Source organism: Ambystoma mexicanum, chromosome 3p (genome assembly GCF_040938575.1).
Source record: "Ambystoma mexicanum isolate Mex_15411 chromosome 3p, UKY_AmexF1_1, whole genome shotgun sequence".
Taxonomy (NCBI): domain Eukaryota; kingdom Metazoa; phylum Chordata; class Amphibia; order Caudata; family Ambystomatidae; genus Ambystoma; species Ambystoma mexicanum.
Window position 1 is genome coordinate 183,859,417 of NC_090925.1, and position 17,108 is coordinate 183,876,524.

At 49.1% G+C, this 17,108-nt stretch overlaps 1 protein-coding gene across 1 annotated transcript in view; it reads left to right on the plus strand.

Moving 5' to 3' along the window:
• Window positions 1–16,253, plus strand: part of LOC138579517 (single-stranded DNA cytosine deaminase-like) — a 63,712-nt gene extending 47,459 nt beyond the window's left edge. The window contains exon 4 of the mRNA XM_069649834.1: window positions 15,854–16,253. Within this exon, the coding sequence (XP_069505935.1) occupies window positions 15,854–15,907 (54 nt within the window). The 3' untranslated portion in view covers window positions 15,908–16,253. The remainder of the gene's footprint in view (window positions 1–15,853) is intronic.
• The last annotated feature ends 855 nt before the right edge of the window (window positions 16,254–17,108 follow it).

Below are 17,108 nucleotides of genomic sequence, written 5' to 3' on the forward strand. Positions count from 1 at the left end.
AATTACAAGGACAGAGCTGTAAAGCCTTGGCAGACTGGGAAAAAAAAATCAAGATTGCTATGGAGGCGGTGCTGTGTGATGAAGAAACATTGATCTCAAATCCAGGCCGTGTCAAAACTAAGCTAGAGCAGCAAGATTGGATCTGTACAAACGAAAAAGCTCTTTCTTATAAATCTCTAATGCATCTACCTCCTTCGTACAATCGCCTAAAGGAACCTTTGAAGTACTGTGATAAGTTCCCGGAAAAAAATCTAAGACGAACCTTTATGCGGGCTCGGCTAAACCTACTCCCTACTAGAGAAATTCTATTTAACAGAGCGCTGTCCCCATTAGCGGAGTGTCGGCTATGCAGTACGCCGGACAACCAAGAATCACTTCGACACCTGCTAATGATCTGTCCAGCACTATCCGATGAGAGACAATCCTATCTGACACCACTCTTCAATGAAGCCAAGACGTTGGATGAGGAAACCTCCTGGTCACGGCTGATAGCCGGGGACTCGGCTAAATGGTCCAGGACAGCCGCGAAGTTCTTGACTGTCGCGCTGCAAAGAGCTAATGGGCCAAATTGAACCTGTAAGAGCCTACAGGGACCCGCTGAGGAGGCGCACACGTCTGGCCGGCGCGCGAGCGCGAGCTCAGAATAAGAGACAGGAATCCATAGGAGTGGTGTCCCTAGGTAGATACTAAACAAACGGCGCAACTGGGAAAGAAAAATTTTAAAACATGTTGTAAAAACCTATGAGGTTATAAACAATGGGAATTAAAAGAAAAAAAGAAAGGAATATACATGCAGGCGCGCTCTGAGTGGATGGGAAGGGCTAGGGGGTGCAGAAATTAATGTAAAAGGAATATAAATGCAGGCACGTGCTCTGAGTCTTAGAAGGGAAGGACTAGTGGCATAACATTGATGTAAAACAAATATACATGCTGGCGCACTCTGAGGGGTAAATAGGAAGGACTAGGGGAACAGAAATGAATGCAAAAGTACATATACATGCTGGAGTGCTCAGAGGGGTAGGTGAGAAGGACTTGGGGGGAACAAAAATGAATGTAAAAGGAATATACATGCTGACATGCTCTGAGGGGTAGATGGGAAGGACTAGGGGGCAGAGAAAGTAATGTAAAAGGAATATACATGCTGGCATGCTCAGAGGAGTAGATGGGAAGGACTAGGGGGCACAGAAATTAAAATAAAGGAATATACATGCAAGCACACTCTAAGGGGTAGATGGACAGGACTAGGGGGCACAGAAATTAAAATAAAGGAATATACATGCAGGCTCGCGCTGAGGAGTCGATGGGAAGGACTAGGGGGCACAGACATTAATGTAAAAGGAATATAAATGCAGGCACGTGCTCTGAGTCATCGATAGGAAGGACTAGGGGGCATACAATGTATGTAAAAGGAATATACATGTTGGCGTGCTCTGAGGGGTAGAGGGGAAGGACTAGGGGGCACAGAAATGTATGTAAAAGAAATATACATGCTGGCGTGCTCAGAGGAGTAAATGGGAAGGACTAGGGGGCACAGAAATTAAAATAAAGGAATATACATGGAGGCACACTCTGAGGGGTAGATGGGAAGGACTAGGGGGCGCAGAAATAATATAAAAGGAATATACATGCGGGCCCATGCTCTGAGGAGTAGATAGGGAGGACTAGGGGCCACAGAAATTAATGTAAAAGGAATATACATTACATGCAGGCAAGCTCTGAGTAGATGGGAAGGACTAGGCGGCACAACCAGGGTGGCTATTGGTAACACTTTCATTCTAACTTTCTGCACTTCTAGCTCTAAACAATGGCTGCTTTAGGCAGAATCTGCAAATTCCTTGTGCACTGAGCCTCATGTCCTCATCATAAAACAGTTTTAATTCATGCATTTCATTTTCCAAACCAGCAGCGCAGAGTCTGTGCCTACATTCTGTATCTACACCCCCAGTTTGCACCCATAGTTTGTAATATTCTGATCACTAATCATTTTAGTATGCTAGGGTTAATTGTTGATAAGTTAGAAATTTGTAAAGGATATATTTGTTAGTCCCTATGCTACACCAAATCTACACTACACTACACTTATACTCCTTTAGTTCAATCAATTCAAACTATACTATGCTCACACCTTTCTTTGGTTTGTATGATTCTCAACGGTGCCTCACATCAGAGCTAAACCACACACACTGGCTGCAGTCTGCAACACCATCATACACTTGGACACTGGCATACCCCCTATAGCAGTCTGAGTTGCCGCAAACATTCTTGGCCTGGATAAAATTTGCACCACTTGTTGTTCCTACAGCACCATGGGTGACATGGTGCACTGTGAGAGACGTAGGGATCTGTGATGGACAGGGAGAAACATTGGGGAAAGGGTGCATTTTGAGGGACACTTGGATCTGTGATGAACAGGGCGTGCAATGGGGACATGGTGCACTGTGGGGGTTGCAGGGATATGTGATGGACTGTTGAGCAACATGGGGGAGATGGTGTGCTGTAAGGGGCGCAGGGATCTGTGATGGACAGGGGTGTGATGGCTAGTTAACCACATGGGGGACAAGTTGCACTGTGATGGGCATTGAGATCTGTGATGGACAGCTCAGCGCCATGGGGCCAAGGTGCACTGTGGGGGACATGGAGCCTGGTAATAGACTAGGGCCAGAGTGAATGGTGGAATACTTTGAGGGACAGGGGGCACAAGCCGTAGAGTGAGAGTCATAAGCACCCCCTCACAAATACACAAGCTCCCCCCAGTGACATGCCAAGACTCTTTTAGTGAGACAATCACAGTCACCTTGGTGAGAAATGAATAATAAATCAAAATAAAAAATACAAATACAAATACAAATATGCATTAGCTCTCATTCGTGAGATGATAAAGTCTCATTTACTGAGAAGCACACATTCATCTCAGTGTGAGTGCATACTCAAAATCACTTACTTGCACCAGTCCAGTTAGTGTGAGTACATACTCAAATGAATGAGTTGCCCATGCGAATCTCGGTGTGCGTATACACTCAAATCAATTAATTGCTTAGGCTCCTCAGTGCTACAACATACTCAAATCAGTTAATTGCACAGGTTCTTCAATGTTAAAATGCACACAAATCAGTTATTTGCAGAAACATCCCTCAGTGTGATACACTCACATCAGTTGCACAGGATCTGTTAGTGAGATGCACATACTCTTTTCATTAAGGTTCATGGTTTTAGTGTACAGGTGTGCAAGCTCCCTCTGTGAGACAAACAAGCTCCCTCTGAGAGACGCACAATCTCCCTCAGTGATCACACAACATCCTTCAGTGAGACACACAACCTCTTTCAGTGAGCGACACAACCTCTTTTAGTGAGACACACAAGCTCCCTCAGGGAGATGCAAAATGCCCCTCTGTTAGACACAGAAGACCCCTCTGTGAGACGCACAAGCTCCATCAGGGAGGCAGACGCACAAGCACCCTCTGTGAGATGGACAAGCTCCCTCTGTGAGACACACAAGTTCCCTCTGTGAGACGCACAAGCTCCCTCTGTGAGACGCACAAGGCCCCTATGTAAGAGGCACAAGGACCCTCTGTGAAATGCACATGCTTCCTCAGGGAGATGCACAAGGCCCCTCTGTGAGACGCACAAGCTCCATCAGGGAGATGCACAAGCTCCATCAGGGAGACACACAAGCTCCATCAGGGAGATGCACAAGCTCCATCAGGGAGATGCACAAGCTTCCTCAGGGAGAATGACAAGTACCCTCTGTGAGACACACAAGCTCTCTCTGCAAGACGCACAATGTCCCTCTGCGAGAAGCAAAATCTCTCTCAGTGAATCACACAACATCCTTCAGTGAGACACACAACGCCCCTATGTGAGATGCAGAAGCCCCCTCTGTGAAATGCACAAGCTTCCTCAGGTGACGCACAAACTCCCTCATGGAGATGCCCAAGCATCCTCTGTGAGACGCACAAGCTCCCTCTGTGAGACGCACAAGTTCCCTCTGTGAGACGCACAAGCAGGGCCGGCCGTGTGACCGGCTGGGGCGCTATGCCCCCCAGGGCACTATTAGCCCCCTGCCGCGCCAGCTCAGGGGAGTCTATCAAGGGCTCCCCCAAGCTGGCATAGTGGGAAAAGGCACGGCAGGCGCCCTTTTGTTATTAAATGCGCCGCCACGGTGGAGCACATTTAATAACACCCTTTTCAGATGATTACCTTCCCGCTCCAACACGGGAGCAAGGCGGTTTTCATTGGAACAGGGCGCTCATGCATTAACATGGAGCACCCTATTCCAGTGATTAACTCCCTGCCAGGCGCTGGAGCGGGGAGATAGCTAAAGAATGTGGAGCCTCCTGCTCCCCCCGCCCCTACCTCTGTTGACCAGGGGTGTGCGGGGAGAAGGGTGGTGCCAATTTACCCAGGGCGCTGCTGCCGCTAAGGCCGGCCCTGTGCAACAGCCCCCTCTGTGAGACGCACAAGTTCCCTCTGTGAGACACACAAGCCCCCTTTGTCAGATGCACAGGGCCCCTATGTGAGACGCACAAGGCCCCTATGTGAGACGCACAAGCTTCCTCAGGGAGAAGCACAAGCAGGGCCGGCCGTGTGACCGGCTGGGGCGCTATGCCCCCCAGGGTGCTATTAGCCCCCTGCCGCGCCATCTCACGGTTGTCTATCAAGGGCTCCCCCAAGCTGGCATAGTGGGAAAAGGCACGGCAGGTGCCCTTTTGTTATTAAATGAGCCGCCACCGTGGGGTGCATTTAATAACACCCTTGGGGCAGTGCGGGAGGGGGGTGCTGGGGACAATTGGGCACAAGGCCAGGAACCTATTGGACTCTTGAGGGACCAGGCCACCAATCTCAGCATCGGAGGAGGTGGTTAGCACAGGAGGGGAAGAGGGAAGGAGGTGGAGAAGAGAAAGGTCTTGAGTTGTTTGTGGAACTTGTGGGGGTCCGGTTAAAGATGGAGAGAGAGAGGGAGGCTGTTCCATAGGAGGGAACCAGCTGAGGAGAGAGATCTGTCCCCAGCTCTCTGCTTGGAAAAGCGTTTAATCAGCAGAGTTGGAGCCAGAAGATAGAAGGGATCTGGGAGGAGAGTATTTAGTGAGAGGTAGCGTGGCCCCAGGACCCACCCAGACAACCTTGTGGATGAAGCAAAGTGTCTTGAATTTGATCCTTGTAGCAACCGGGAGCCAATCACGAGATTTTGGAGCTGGAGAGATACGGTGCCAGGGCTTGAGGCCAAGAATAAGTCTTTCAGCCCTATTCTGGATTAGTTGAAGAGGACAGAGCGAAGAAAAAGGCATGTTGAGGAAGAGGTTGTTACAGTAGTCTAGCCTAGAGAGGACCAGAGCTCTAGAGACATTGAGCTTCTGGGGGAAGGTGAGGAAACAGAGAATGCCCCTAAGGAGGTGAAATTGAAAGTGGTCCTTCTTGGCAAGGTCCAAGATGTGAGGAATAAAGGAGAGGGAGGAGTCAAAGATGACCCCAAGGTTTCTGGTCTCAGTGGAAGGAGAGGGAGATGAGCCCATAGAGGACAGCCAGAGTGCAGAAGGGAAACGGCGAGCAGGTGTACCGATAGGAAGGATCTCAGTCTTACTGGCATTAATACAGAGATCATTGGAGGTGCACCAAGACTGAATAGCAGACAAACAGTCAGGAATGATAGAGGAGGAAGAGGGGAGTTTAAAGAAGAGTTGTGCATTATCTGTGTAATACTGGAAATGAGGAGAGAAGGCAGAGATCAGATGAGCGAGAGGTGCAAGGTAGATGTTGAAAAGCCAAGGCGAGAGGATAGAGCCCTGGTGATCACCACATGTAGAGAGAATGGTGGTGGAGGAGGAGAAGGAGCCAAGGAGCACCTGGGAAGGGTGGTCAGTGAAGAAGGAGGTCAACCAATCCAGTGCCTGGTCTAAGATACCAAAAGTATCTTATGAGGATAGAATGGTTGACAGAAGAGAGTTCAAGGACAATAACAACAGCAGGAGAGTTAGAGTCACGATTTACAAGCAGTTCTTCATGGGCATTCTGGAGAGCAGTTTCCATGGCTCTGGATGCTCAGAAACCAGATTGATGGTCATGTAAACAACCAACGAGCTCCGTGTGTTGGCTCAGGTGGGGAATGAGCAACTTCTCCAGGAGTTGCCAAAGTAAGCGTGTAGTACACATAGGGAGCTAGTTGGCTAGACACAAGGGGTTGGCGGAAGGCTTTTTTAGGGGGGTGGTGCACAAGGGAGCGCTTGAGAGAAGAATGGAAAGAGCTGGATGCTAGGCAGTGGTTGCAGAAGTCAGAAAGAGCCAGAGCGAGGGGGAAGTTGCTGTTCCTAATAGTTCTGGAAGAACAGGGAGATACCTGTTTGGATGGGACCTTCAAAGAGCAGACTGCTCTAGAGATCTCATCAGTTGTGATAGGTGATAGGTGGAAGGCGGCGAGGGTGGGCGAGGGTGGAAGAGAGGCCATGGGAGGCAGGGGGAAAGGGAGAGGAATGGAGGAGGGGGAAGAAGAGAGAGAGATCAGAATGTCCTTAGTTTTAGAGGTGAAATAGGTGGCCAGTGCAGGACAGAGTGCTTGAGAAGGAAGAGGTGAGGTGGAGACTGCATATGGATTGGCTAGCTCCTTTCAGATTTCAAAGAGTTCAGCCGTGTTGTTAGATGCTCCAGAGATACAAGCCTGGATGTGAGCCCTTTTCTTGGAGTGGACAGTGAGATGGTATTGCCTTTGGAGTAGGCAGAGGTCGAGTTTGTCAGAGGATGAGCCTGCGGTCTGCCACTTCCATGCAGCAACTCCACAGTTGCGTTTCAGAGAGGCTAGATCAGAGTTATACCAGCTGTTATGCTTGGAGGCAGGTTTCAGGCGGATCCTCATGACAGGGGCAAGAATGTCAAGAGTGTTGGTGATAGCCAGATAAAGGTTGGCAAGGACAAAGGTTGCGAAGGACAGAGTCAGTGGGAGAATCAAGAGGAGGGGAAGAAGGAGCGATGGAGGTGGCGGCAAACACAGCAGCTGACACTCGTTTCATCGGTCGGATGACCGTGAAGAGGCTGGCAGTGCTGGTAGAGCTTCAGCCAGGGGGCCGAGAGGTCCCAGATAAGAAGCTAGGAGAGAGTAATCATACCCGGAGAGTGGGGTAGTGAGAGTGTTGGAGGGCGGGAGATCAGCAGGGATGAAGGCATCAAGAGTGTGTCCGGCAGAGTGGGTAGGGCTAGAGGGGAGAATAGTGAGGGAGAGAGAGGTACAGAGATCACGGCAGAAACAGTGGAGTCAAGGTGGATGTTGTTTCTCCATGGAGGAGGAGTTTAGAAGGAGAGGTGAGCCTGAGGTCTGCCACTACCAAGGAGGTGAAGTGAGCCCATTCCAAAAGGAAGACAGACAGAGGGCCAGAGGGGCTATAGATCGTGGCATGGGTTAGAGAGAGAGTCGAAGAGACACCAAGCTTGCAGGCAAGACTTTCAAAGGAGGAGTAGGGCTGGGTGGGTATGAGAGGTAGGGACCCACTCAGGGAAGATCAGGGCTATTCCACCATCAGGTCGGTTGGGGTGAGGCTTGGAGAGGATTTTGTAGCCGTTGAGGAGAAGGGAGTCAAACAGTGACTGAGCTGGCATTGAACCACGTCTCGGTCAGAACAAGGATGTTGAGATCAAAGTCTTTAAAAAGGAGGCAGATGTCAGAAGAATGTTTGATAGCAGATCGAGCGTTCAGAGTGACTAATTGTAGCTGGTCACCGCCTTTGAAGGTTTTTCAAAGAGGGGTACAGGGAGGTGGTGCACCAGTCAGAGGTGGTGAAGGAGGTGCAGAGAGAGAGGAAGGAGGAGTAGCAGGAGAAGGTAGGAAGTTGATGAGGGCCGGCAGGCGCCAGTCGTAGAAAAGAAGATTGTATTGAGGATCCTAAACCATGACAGCGCCGTTGTGATTGACATTAATGATGCACTTAGAGGATGAGAAGTATGCCAAGAGTACTTCCCATCTATTGCAGCCATCAATGGGTGAAGAGGAAAAAGAAGAGTGAGTAGAGATCAGATGGGAGTGGGGACAGAGAAGAGGATATCAGTGATAGTCTGTCTGGAAGAAGCACTAAGGTAGGTGTCAGCATGGCTGAGAGGGTACCCTATAGACATACAGACTCGCCCTGTGGAGTAGATGGGAAGGACTAGAGGTCACAGAAATTCATGTAAAAGGATGCACATGCAGGCACGCTCAGAGGAGTAGATGGGAAGGACTAGGGGGAACAGAAATTAATATAAAAGGAATATACATGCAGGCACGCTCTGAGTGGATGGGAAGGGCTAGGGGGCACAGAAATTAATGTAAAAGGAATATAAATGCAGGCACGTGATTTGAGTCATAGAAGGGAAGGACTAGTGGCATAACATTGATGTAAAACAAATATACATGCTGGCGCACTCTGAGGGGTAAATAGGAAGGACAGGGAACAGAAATGAATGCAAAAGTACATATAAATGCTGGAGTGCTCACAGGGGTAGGTGAGAAGGACTTGGGGGAACAGAAATGCATGTAAAAGGAATATACATGCTGGCATGCTCTGAGGGGTAGATGGGAAGGACTAGGGGGCAGAGAAAGTAATGTAAAAGGAATATACATGCTGGCATGCTGAGAGGAGTAGATGGGAAGGACTAGGGGGCACAGAAATTAAACTAAAGGAATATACATGCAGGCTCGCGCTGAGGAGTAGATGGGAAGGACTAGGGCATACAATGTATGTAAAAGGAATATACATGCTGACGTGCTCTGAGGGGTAGAGGGGAATGACTAGGGGGCACAGAAGTGTATGTAAAAGCATATACATGCAGACACACTCTGAGGGGTAGATGGGAAGGGCTAGGGGGCACAGAAATAATATAAAAGGAATATACATGCAGGCATGCTCTGAGTAGATGGGAAGCACTAGGAGGCACAACCAGAGTGGCTATTGGTAACACTTTCATTCTAACGTTCTGAACTTCCAGCTCTAAACAATGGCTGCTTTAGGCAGAATCTGCAAATTCCTTGTGCACTGAGCCTCATGTCCTCATCATAAAACAGTTTTAATTCATGCATTTCATTTTCCAAACCAGCAGCGCAGAGTCTGTGCCTACATTCTGTATCTATACCCCCAGTTTGCACCCATAGTTTGGATCATTCTCATCACTAAACATTTTAGTATGCTAGGGTTAATTGTTGATGAGTTAGAAATTAGTAAAGGATATATTTGTTAGTCCCTATGCTACACCAAATCTACACTACACTTATTCTCCTTTAGTTCAATCAATTCAAACTATACTATGCTCACACCTTTCTTTGGTTTGTATGATTCTCAACGGTGCCTCACATCAGAGCTAAACCACACACACTGGCTGCAGTCTGCAACACCATCATACACTTGGACACTGGCATACCCCCTATAGCAGTCTGAGTTGCCGCAAACATTCTTGGCCTGGTTAAAATTTGCACCACTTGTTGTTCCTACAGCACCATGGGTGACATGGTGCACTGTGAGAGACGTAAGGATCTGTCATGGACAGGGAGTAACATTGGGGAAAAGGTGCATTGTGAGGGACACTGGGATCTGTGATGAACAGGTGGTCCAATGGGGACATGGTGCACTGTGGGGGTTGCAGGGATATGTGATGGACAGTTGAGCAACATGGGGGAGATGGTGTGCTGTAAGGGGTGTAGGGATCTGTGATGGATAGGGATGTGATGGATAGTTGACCACATAGCGGACAAGGTGCACTGTGATGGGCATTGAGATCTGTGATGGACAGTTCAGCGCCATGGGGCCAAGGTGCACTGTGGGGGACATGGAACCTGGTAATAGACTAGGGCCAGAGTGAATGGTGGAATACTTTGAGGGACAGGGGGCACAAGCCGTAGAGTGAGAGTCATAAGCACCCCCTCACAAATACACAAGCTCCCCCCAGTGACATGCCAAGACTCTTTTAGTGAGACAATCACAGTCACCTTGGTGAGAAATGACTAATAAATCAAAATAAAAAATACAAAAATACAAATACAAATATGCATTAGCTCTCATTCGTGAGATGATAAAGTCTCATTTACTGAGAAGCACACATTAATCTCAGTGTGAGTGCATACTCAAAATCACTTACTTGCACCAGTCCAGTTAGTGTGAGTACATACTCAAATGAATGAGTTGCCCATGCGAATCTCGGTGTGCGTATACACTCAAATCAATTAATTGCTTAGGCTCCTCAGTGCTACAACATACTCAAATCAGTTAATTGCACAGGTTCTTCAATGTTAAAATGCACACAAATCAGTTATTTGCAGAAACTCCCCTCAGTGTGATACACTCACATCAGTTGCACAGGATCTGTTAGTGAGATGCACATACTCTTTTCATTAAGGTTCATGGTTTTAGTGTACAGGTGTGCAAGCTCCCTCTGTGAGACAAACAAGCTCCCTCTGAGAGATGCACAATCTCCCTCAGTGATCACACAACATCCTTCAGTGAGACACACAGCCTCTTTCAGTGAGACACACAAGACCCCTCGGTGAGATGCACAAGCTCCATCAGCGAGACAGGCGCACAAGCACCCTCTGTGAGACACACAAAGCCCCTCTGTGAGACGCACAAGCTCCATCATGGAGATGCACAAGCTCCATCAGGGAGACGCACAAGCTCCATCAGGGAGATGCACAAGCTCCATCAGGGAGATGCACAAGCTCCATCAGGGAGACGCACGAACTTACTCAGGGATAAGTACAAGTACCCTCTGTGAGACACACAAGCTCTCTCTGCAAGATGCACAATGTCCCTCTGCGAGAAGCAAAATCTCCCTCAGTGAATCACACAACATCCTTCAGTGAGACACACAAGGCCCCTATGTGAGATGCAGAAGCCCCCTCTGTGAAATGCACAAGTTCGCTCTGTGAGACGCACAAGCTCCATCATGGAGTTGCACAAGCTTCCTCAGGGAGACGCACAAACTCCTTCAGGGAGATGCCCAAGCATCCTCTGTGAGACGCACAAGTTCCCTCTGTGAGACGCACAAGTAGGGCCGGCCGTGTGACCGGCTGGGGCGCTATGCCCCCCAGGGCGCTATTAGCCCCTTGCCGCGCCAGCTCAGGGGAGTCTATCAAGGGCTCCCCCAAGCTGGCATAGTGGGAAAAGGCACGGCAGGAGCTCTTTTGTTATTAAATGTGCCGCTGCGGTGGGGCACATTTAATAACCTTTTCAGATGATTACCTCCCCGCTCCAACATGGGAGCGAAGCGGTTTTCATTGGAACAGGGCGCTCATGCATTAACATGGAGCACCCTATTCCAGTGATTAACTCCCTGCCAGGCGCTGGAGCGGGGAGATAGAAAAAAAATGTGGCGCCTCCTGCTCCCCCCGCCCCTACCTCTGTTGACCAGGGCTGTGCGAGGAGGAGGGTGGCACCAATTTGCCCAGGGCGCTGCTGCCGCTAAGGCCGGCCCTTTGCAACAGCCCCCTCTGTGAGACGCACAAGTTCCCCACTGTGAGACACACAAGCCCCCTTTGTGAGACGCACAAGGCCCCTATGTGAGACGCACAAGCTTCCTCAGGGAGAAGCACAAGATCCCTTTGTGAGACACACAAGCCCCCTCTGAGAGACGCACAATCTCCCTCAGTGATCACACAACATCCTTCAGTGAGACACACAACCTCTTTCACTGAGACACACAAGCTCCCTCAGGGAGATGCAAAAGGCCCCTCTGTGAGACACACAAGACCCCTCTGTGAGACGCACAAGACCCCTCTGTGAGACGCACATGCTCCATCAGGGAGATGCACAAGCTCAATCAGGGAGACAGACGCACAAGCACCTGCTGTGAGATGGACAAGCTCCCTCTGTGAGACGCACAAGCTCCCTATGTAAGAGGCACAAGGCCCCTATGTGAAATGCACATGCTTCCTCAGGGAGATGCACAAGCTCCCTCTGTGAGACAGACAAGTTCCCTCTGTGAGACGCACAAGCAGGGCCGGCCGTGTGAACGGCTGGGGCGCCATGCCGCGCCAGCTCATGAGAGTCTATCAAGGCTCCCCCAAGCTGGCATTGTGGGAAAAGGCACGGCAGGCGCCCTTTTGTTATTAAATGCGCTGCCGCGGTGGGAGGCATTTAATAACACCCTTTTCAGATGATTACCTACCCGCTCCAACACGAGAGCAAGGCATGCATTAACATGGAGCACCCTATTCCAGTGATTAACTCCCTGCAAGGTGCTGAAGCGGGGAGATAGAAATAAAAGTGGCGCATCCTGCTCCCCCCACCCCTACCCCTGTTGATCAGAGGTGTGCGGGGAGGAGGGTGGCGTCATTTTGCCCAGGGTGCTGCTGCTGCTAAGGCCGGCCCTGTGCTCAAGCCCCCTATGTGAGACGCACAAGTTTCCTCTGTGAGACACACATGGCCCCTATGTGAGATGCACATGGCCCCTATGTGAGACGCACAAGCTCCCTCTGTGAGACACACAAGCTCCCTCTGTGAGACACACAAGCTCCCTCTGCGAGACGCACAATCTCCCTCTGCGAGAAGCACAATCTCCCTTAGTGAATCACACAACAATCTTCAGTGAGACACACAGCCTCCCTCAGTGAGGAGCACATGCTCCCTCAGGGAGATGCACAAGACCCCTCTGTGCCACACACAAGCTGCCTCCGGGAGATGCACAAGCACCCTTTGTGAGATGCACAAACTCCCTCTGTGAGACACACAAGCTGCCTCAGGGAGACGCACAAGCAACCTCTGTGAGACGCATAAACTCCCTCTGTGAGACGCACAAATTCCCTCTCTGAGACGCACAAGCTCCCTCTGTGAGACACACAAGCTCCCTCTGTGAGACGCACAAGCCCCCTCTGTGAAATGCACAAGCTTCCTCACGGAGATGAACAAGCTCCCTCAGGGAGATGCCAAAGCATCCTCTGTGAGACGCATAAGCTCCCTCTTTGAGACGCACAAGCAGGGCCGCCCTTAGGGCAGGGTGGGCCGGGTGACCACCCGGCGCGCCATGTCACCCAGGGCGCCATTAGCCCCCTTCCACGCCAGCTCAGGGGTGCCTTTCAAGGGCTCCCCCAAGCTGGCATAGTGGGAAAAGGCACGGCAGGCGCCCTTTTGTTATTAAACGCGCCGCAGCGGTGGGTCGCATTTAATAACACCCTTTTCAGATGATTATCTCCCCGATTCGATGCGGCAGCGAGGCGGTTTTCATTGGAATAGGGTGCTTATGCATTAACAGGAGCGCTCTATTCCAGTGATAAACTCCCTTCCAGGCGAAGGAGCGGGGAGGTAGAAAAAAACAGGTGGTGCAACCTGCCCCCCCTCCGCCCCTTTCTCTGTTGACCAGGAGTGTGCGGGGAGGGGGGTGGCACCAATTTTTGCAGGGCGCTGCTGCCACTAAGGCCGGCCCTGTGCACAAGCCCCCTCTGTGAGACGCACAAGTTCCCTCTGTGAGACATACAAGTTCCCTCTGTGACATGCACAAGCCCCGTCTGTGAGACGCACTAGGCCCCTATGTGAGATGCACAAACCCCCTCTGTGAGACGCACAAGCTACCTCAGGGAGAAGCACAAGTACCCTCTGTGAGACGCACAAGTTTCCTCTGTGAGATGCACAAGATCCCCCTGTGAGACGCACAAGCCCCTGTGTGAGACGCACAAGCCCCCCTGTGAGACGCACACGCCCCCTCTGTGAGACGCACAAGTTTCCTCTGTGAGATGCACAAGACCCCCCTGTGAGACGCACAAGCCCCCCCTGTGAGACGCACAATTTATCATTGGGGAGATCCCCAGCTCCCCTGGGGTGAGACGCTGAAGGCTTCTGAGTGAGATGATATAGTTTTAGCAGTCTCCGCTAATTAAAGATGGTGGTTAAAGATACAGTATAAATGCCAATTAACATTCCCCAATTTACAAATAAAGCGAGCGCGAAAAAGAGGGAAAGATGGAGGATAGAAACATAGAGAACGCGTGTTTGGATGTGGGGTTTCTCCTCTGCAAACTAACAGCTAAAATAGATAATGCCATGGCAACCGTGCTCTTGTCCTCACCCATCTCCTCCCCGTGACCATTCCTCATCCCCTCTTCCTTATCTCTGCACCTCTAATCTCCCACACATCTTACCTTTACTCATCTATGAATAATTGCCCTGTGTGTTATATTTCCGCAGTGGCAGAATGCATTCTGGGACATGCAGTCTAGTAGTATCAGAACTGGCTGATGAAGGCTGCATATGATGTCAGTAACTACGCATAAAGACAGTACAAGGCATGTGATGGCAGTACCTAGGCATACAGACAGTACAAGGCATGTGATGGCAGTACCTAGGCATACAGACAGTACAAGGCATATGATGGCAGTGCCCGGCATTTTTCATTGGCAGTTCAGGGTGATGCGCTGTTTCATTGGTGGTCCAGTGTATCTCCTTCTGCAAAGGATTGTGGGTAGTCCAGGCTGGGAGGATTGGAGTTGTCTCTGTCAGGGATTAAGGGGCAATGTACTCCAGACTCCTTCCCTCTGTGGCTAGTGCATTAAGGGGTCTGCCATAGTGTGAGGGAAGCATTACTGAGTAGAGTAAAAGGAATTCTGGGACATGCAGTCTAGCAGTATCAGACCTGTCTGGTGAAGGCTGCATTCTGTGTACTCGTCCCTGGTGTGGCCTCTCTTAATAGATGACTGGGCGTGCGTTTTAGTACCATTGCATAATATGTCCGTACCTAGGCACACAGACAGTACATGGGATTTGATGGCAGTACCTAGGCATACAAAAAACAAAGAAGAAATCCAATATGGATAGCCACGTCCCCTGCACACTTTCTAGATGGCCAAGATAGGCCTTTTGAACATTTTTTGTAAATTTTTTTGAAATGCAATATTGATAACTTTCAATCAATTCTGTAGAAAATGTCCATAAATGATTCAGTTGAAACTTTTTGTTTTATAAAAAACAATTTTTGCTTTTTATTTGTCTTTTGGTGAGCCCAACGCGTTTCGAGTATACAAAACTCTTCATCAGGGGCAGCATTTTTCAACAAATTAAAGTCTACAAAAGAAAATACATATATACTTCAATTAGTTAGAACTTAAAGCAGTTTTTACACAATTTTGAAAAACATCATATCAAACTTTTAGATCAATTTTAACAGATACATTGTTTACAAGGCAGTCAGCCTAGTCTATAGGGCAACATCCCATTTTTCAGGGCATACAGACAGTACATGGGATTTGATGGCAGTACATGGCATATGACGGCAGTACCTAGGCATATAGACAGTACATGGCATGTGATGGCAGTATCTAGGCATACAGACAGTACAAAGCATGTGATGGCAGTGCCTAGGCATATAGACAGTACAAGGCATGTGATGGCAGTGCCTAGGCATACTGACGGTACAAGGCATGTGATGGCAGTACCTAGGCATACAGACAGTACAAGGCATATGATGGCAGTGCCTGGCATTTTTCATTGGCAGTTCAGGGTGATGCGCTGTTTCATTGGTGGTCCAGTGTATCTCCTTCTGCAAAGGATTGTGGGTGGTCCAGGCTGGAAGGATTGGAGTTGTCTTTGTCAGGGATTAAGGGGAAATGTACTCCAGAATCCTCCCATCTGTGGCTAGTGCATTATGGGGGCTGTCATAGTGTGAGAGAAACATTACTGAGTTGGGTAAAAGGAATTCTGGGACAAAAAAGACGTGAGGAATGAGATGCAGTGCATTTTGGGAGGAGTGGAGTAGCATTGCCTCAGATTTACACGGTGTTTCTTCTGCTCTCTTCTCATCTAACCTCTTGCTTTCTTTCCAATGACATCCTGTCCTCTCTCTGCTTTATCCTCTTCTGGTATTGCCCCCTCTCCTATCACTGACTGTCATGTGTGATGCTCTCCCGCCTTTTCTCCCGCAGCCGCTCTACGAGGTGGAATACATGAAGGACGCCTTCGATATTTTGGGTTTATGAGGGCCTGTCAGAAGCGGCCGAGGTTTATCCAGTAGCAGAAGAGACTGAGAGCTGTTACACCTGGTCCCCCTTCACCTGGTGGCACTGGAGGAGGGTTCGCCAGGTGGACGCCATGATGAACTCCCGCCCACCCCCTCGCCTCACAGATCAGGCGTACAATAACTTGGGTGCACCTTTGGCGACAGCGCCATCGGCTGGAAGAAAGCCAAACTAAAGAGACTGTGAACGAAGCATGCCAGAACAGTAGATTCTTGCTAAATGTCTGTAAATAAAGCTTGTTTTCTGTAATATATGCCTTTTCCAAATAGGCATTTTTTGCAAAATAAAATCTGTCCGAAAAAGAGGACAACACGAAATAATTAAGGTGTATTTTGCATAGAAAAAATCATGAAGTGCCACTGCCATTATAAGGCGCTGAACATTTCCGTTGTTTTTTTTCAGATTGTCGTCAGTCCGTCTGCTTTAGTTTTATGGAACCTTGCAAAACCATATTTATTTGCAAAAAAGTTGATAGTAACTCATACACTAGTTTAGTCATATATTTGAAGAGTAAGTCTGAGTGATTATTGGTAACTTGTTATTTATTATTTTGACTCATTCATGGGAGCAACGAAGGATACGTCGGAATTAAACTATGGGGGCAAATGCAAACAGGTGACTCTAGACAGGACGAACATGCAGTAAATATGCAAAAAAACAACTAGTGTCCGGCCTTTTGCAGGAGCGTTTTTCAGAGATACAGTATATACACAAAACAAAAAAAAACAATGCCAGTGTTGCCCCTATAAGAACACACTCATGATGGCTTTGCCCCAACATACCAGAATGTTCCCCTGTAAGAGCACTCCTGTGATGGCTGTCCCCAACATGCCAGCATTGCCCCTGTAAAACACACTCTGATGGCTTTGCCCCCAACATACCAGAATATTCCCCTGTAAGAGCACTCCTGTGATGGCTGTCCCCAACATGCCAGCATTGCCCCTGTAAGAATAATTTTCTGATGGCTTTGCCAGAAATGGCCCCTTTGAAAATACACCTGTGATGGCTTTGCGCCAACAATGTCAGTAGTTGTCACCATAAAAGCACAGCCTTCATGACATATCCCTAGCAATGCCAGTATTTGCACCTGTCAGAACACATATGTGATGCCTTTGCCCCAAAATGCAAGTATTTGCCTGTGCACACTATGCAACAGTAGACA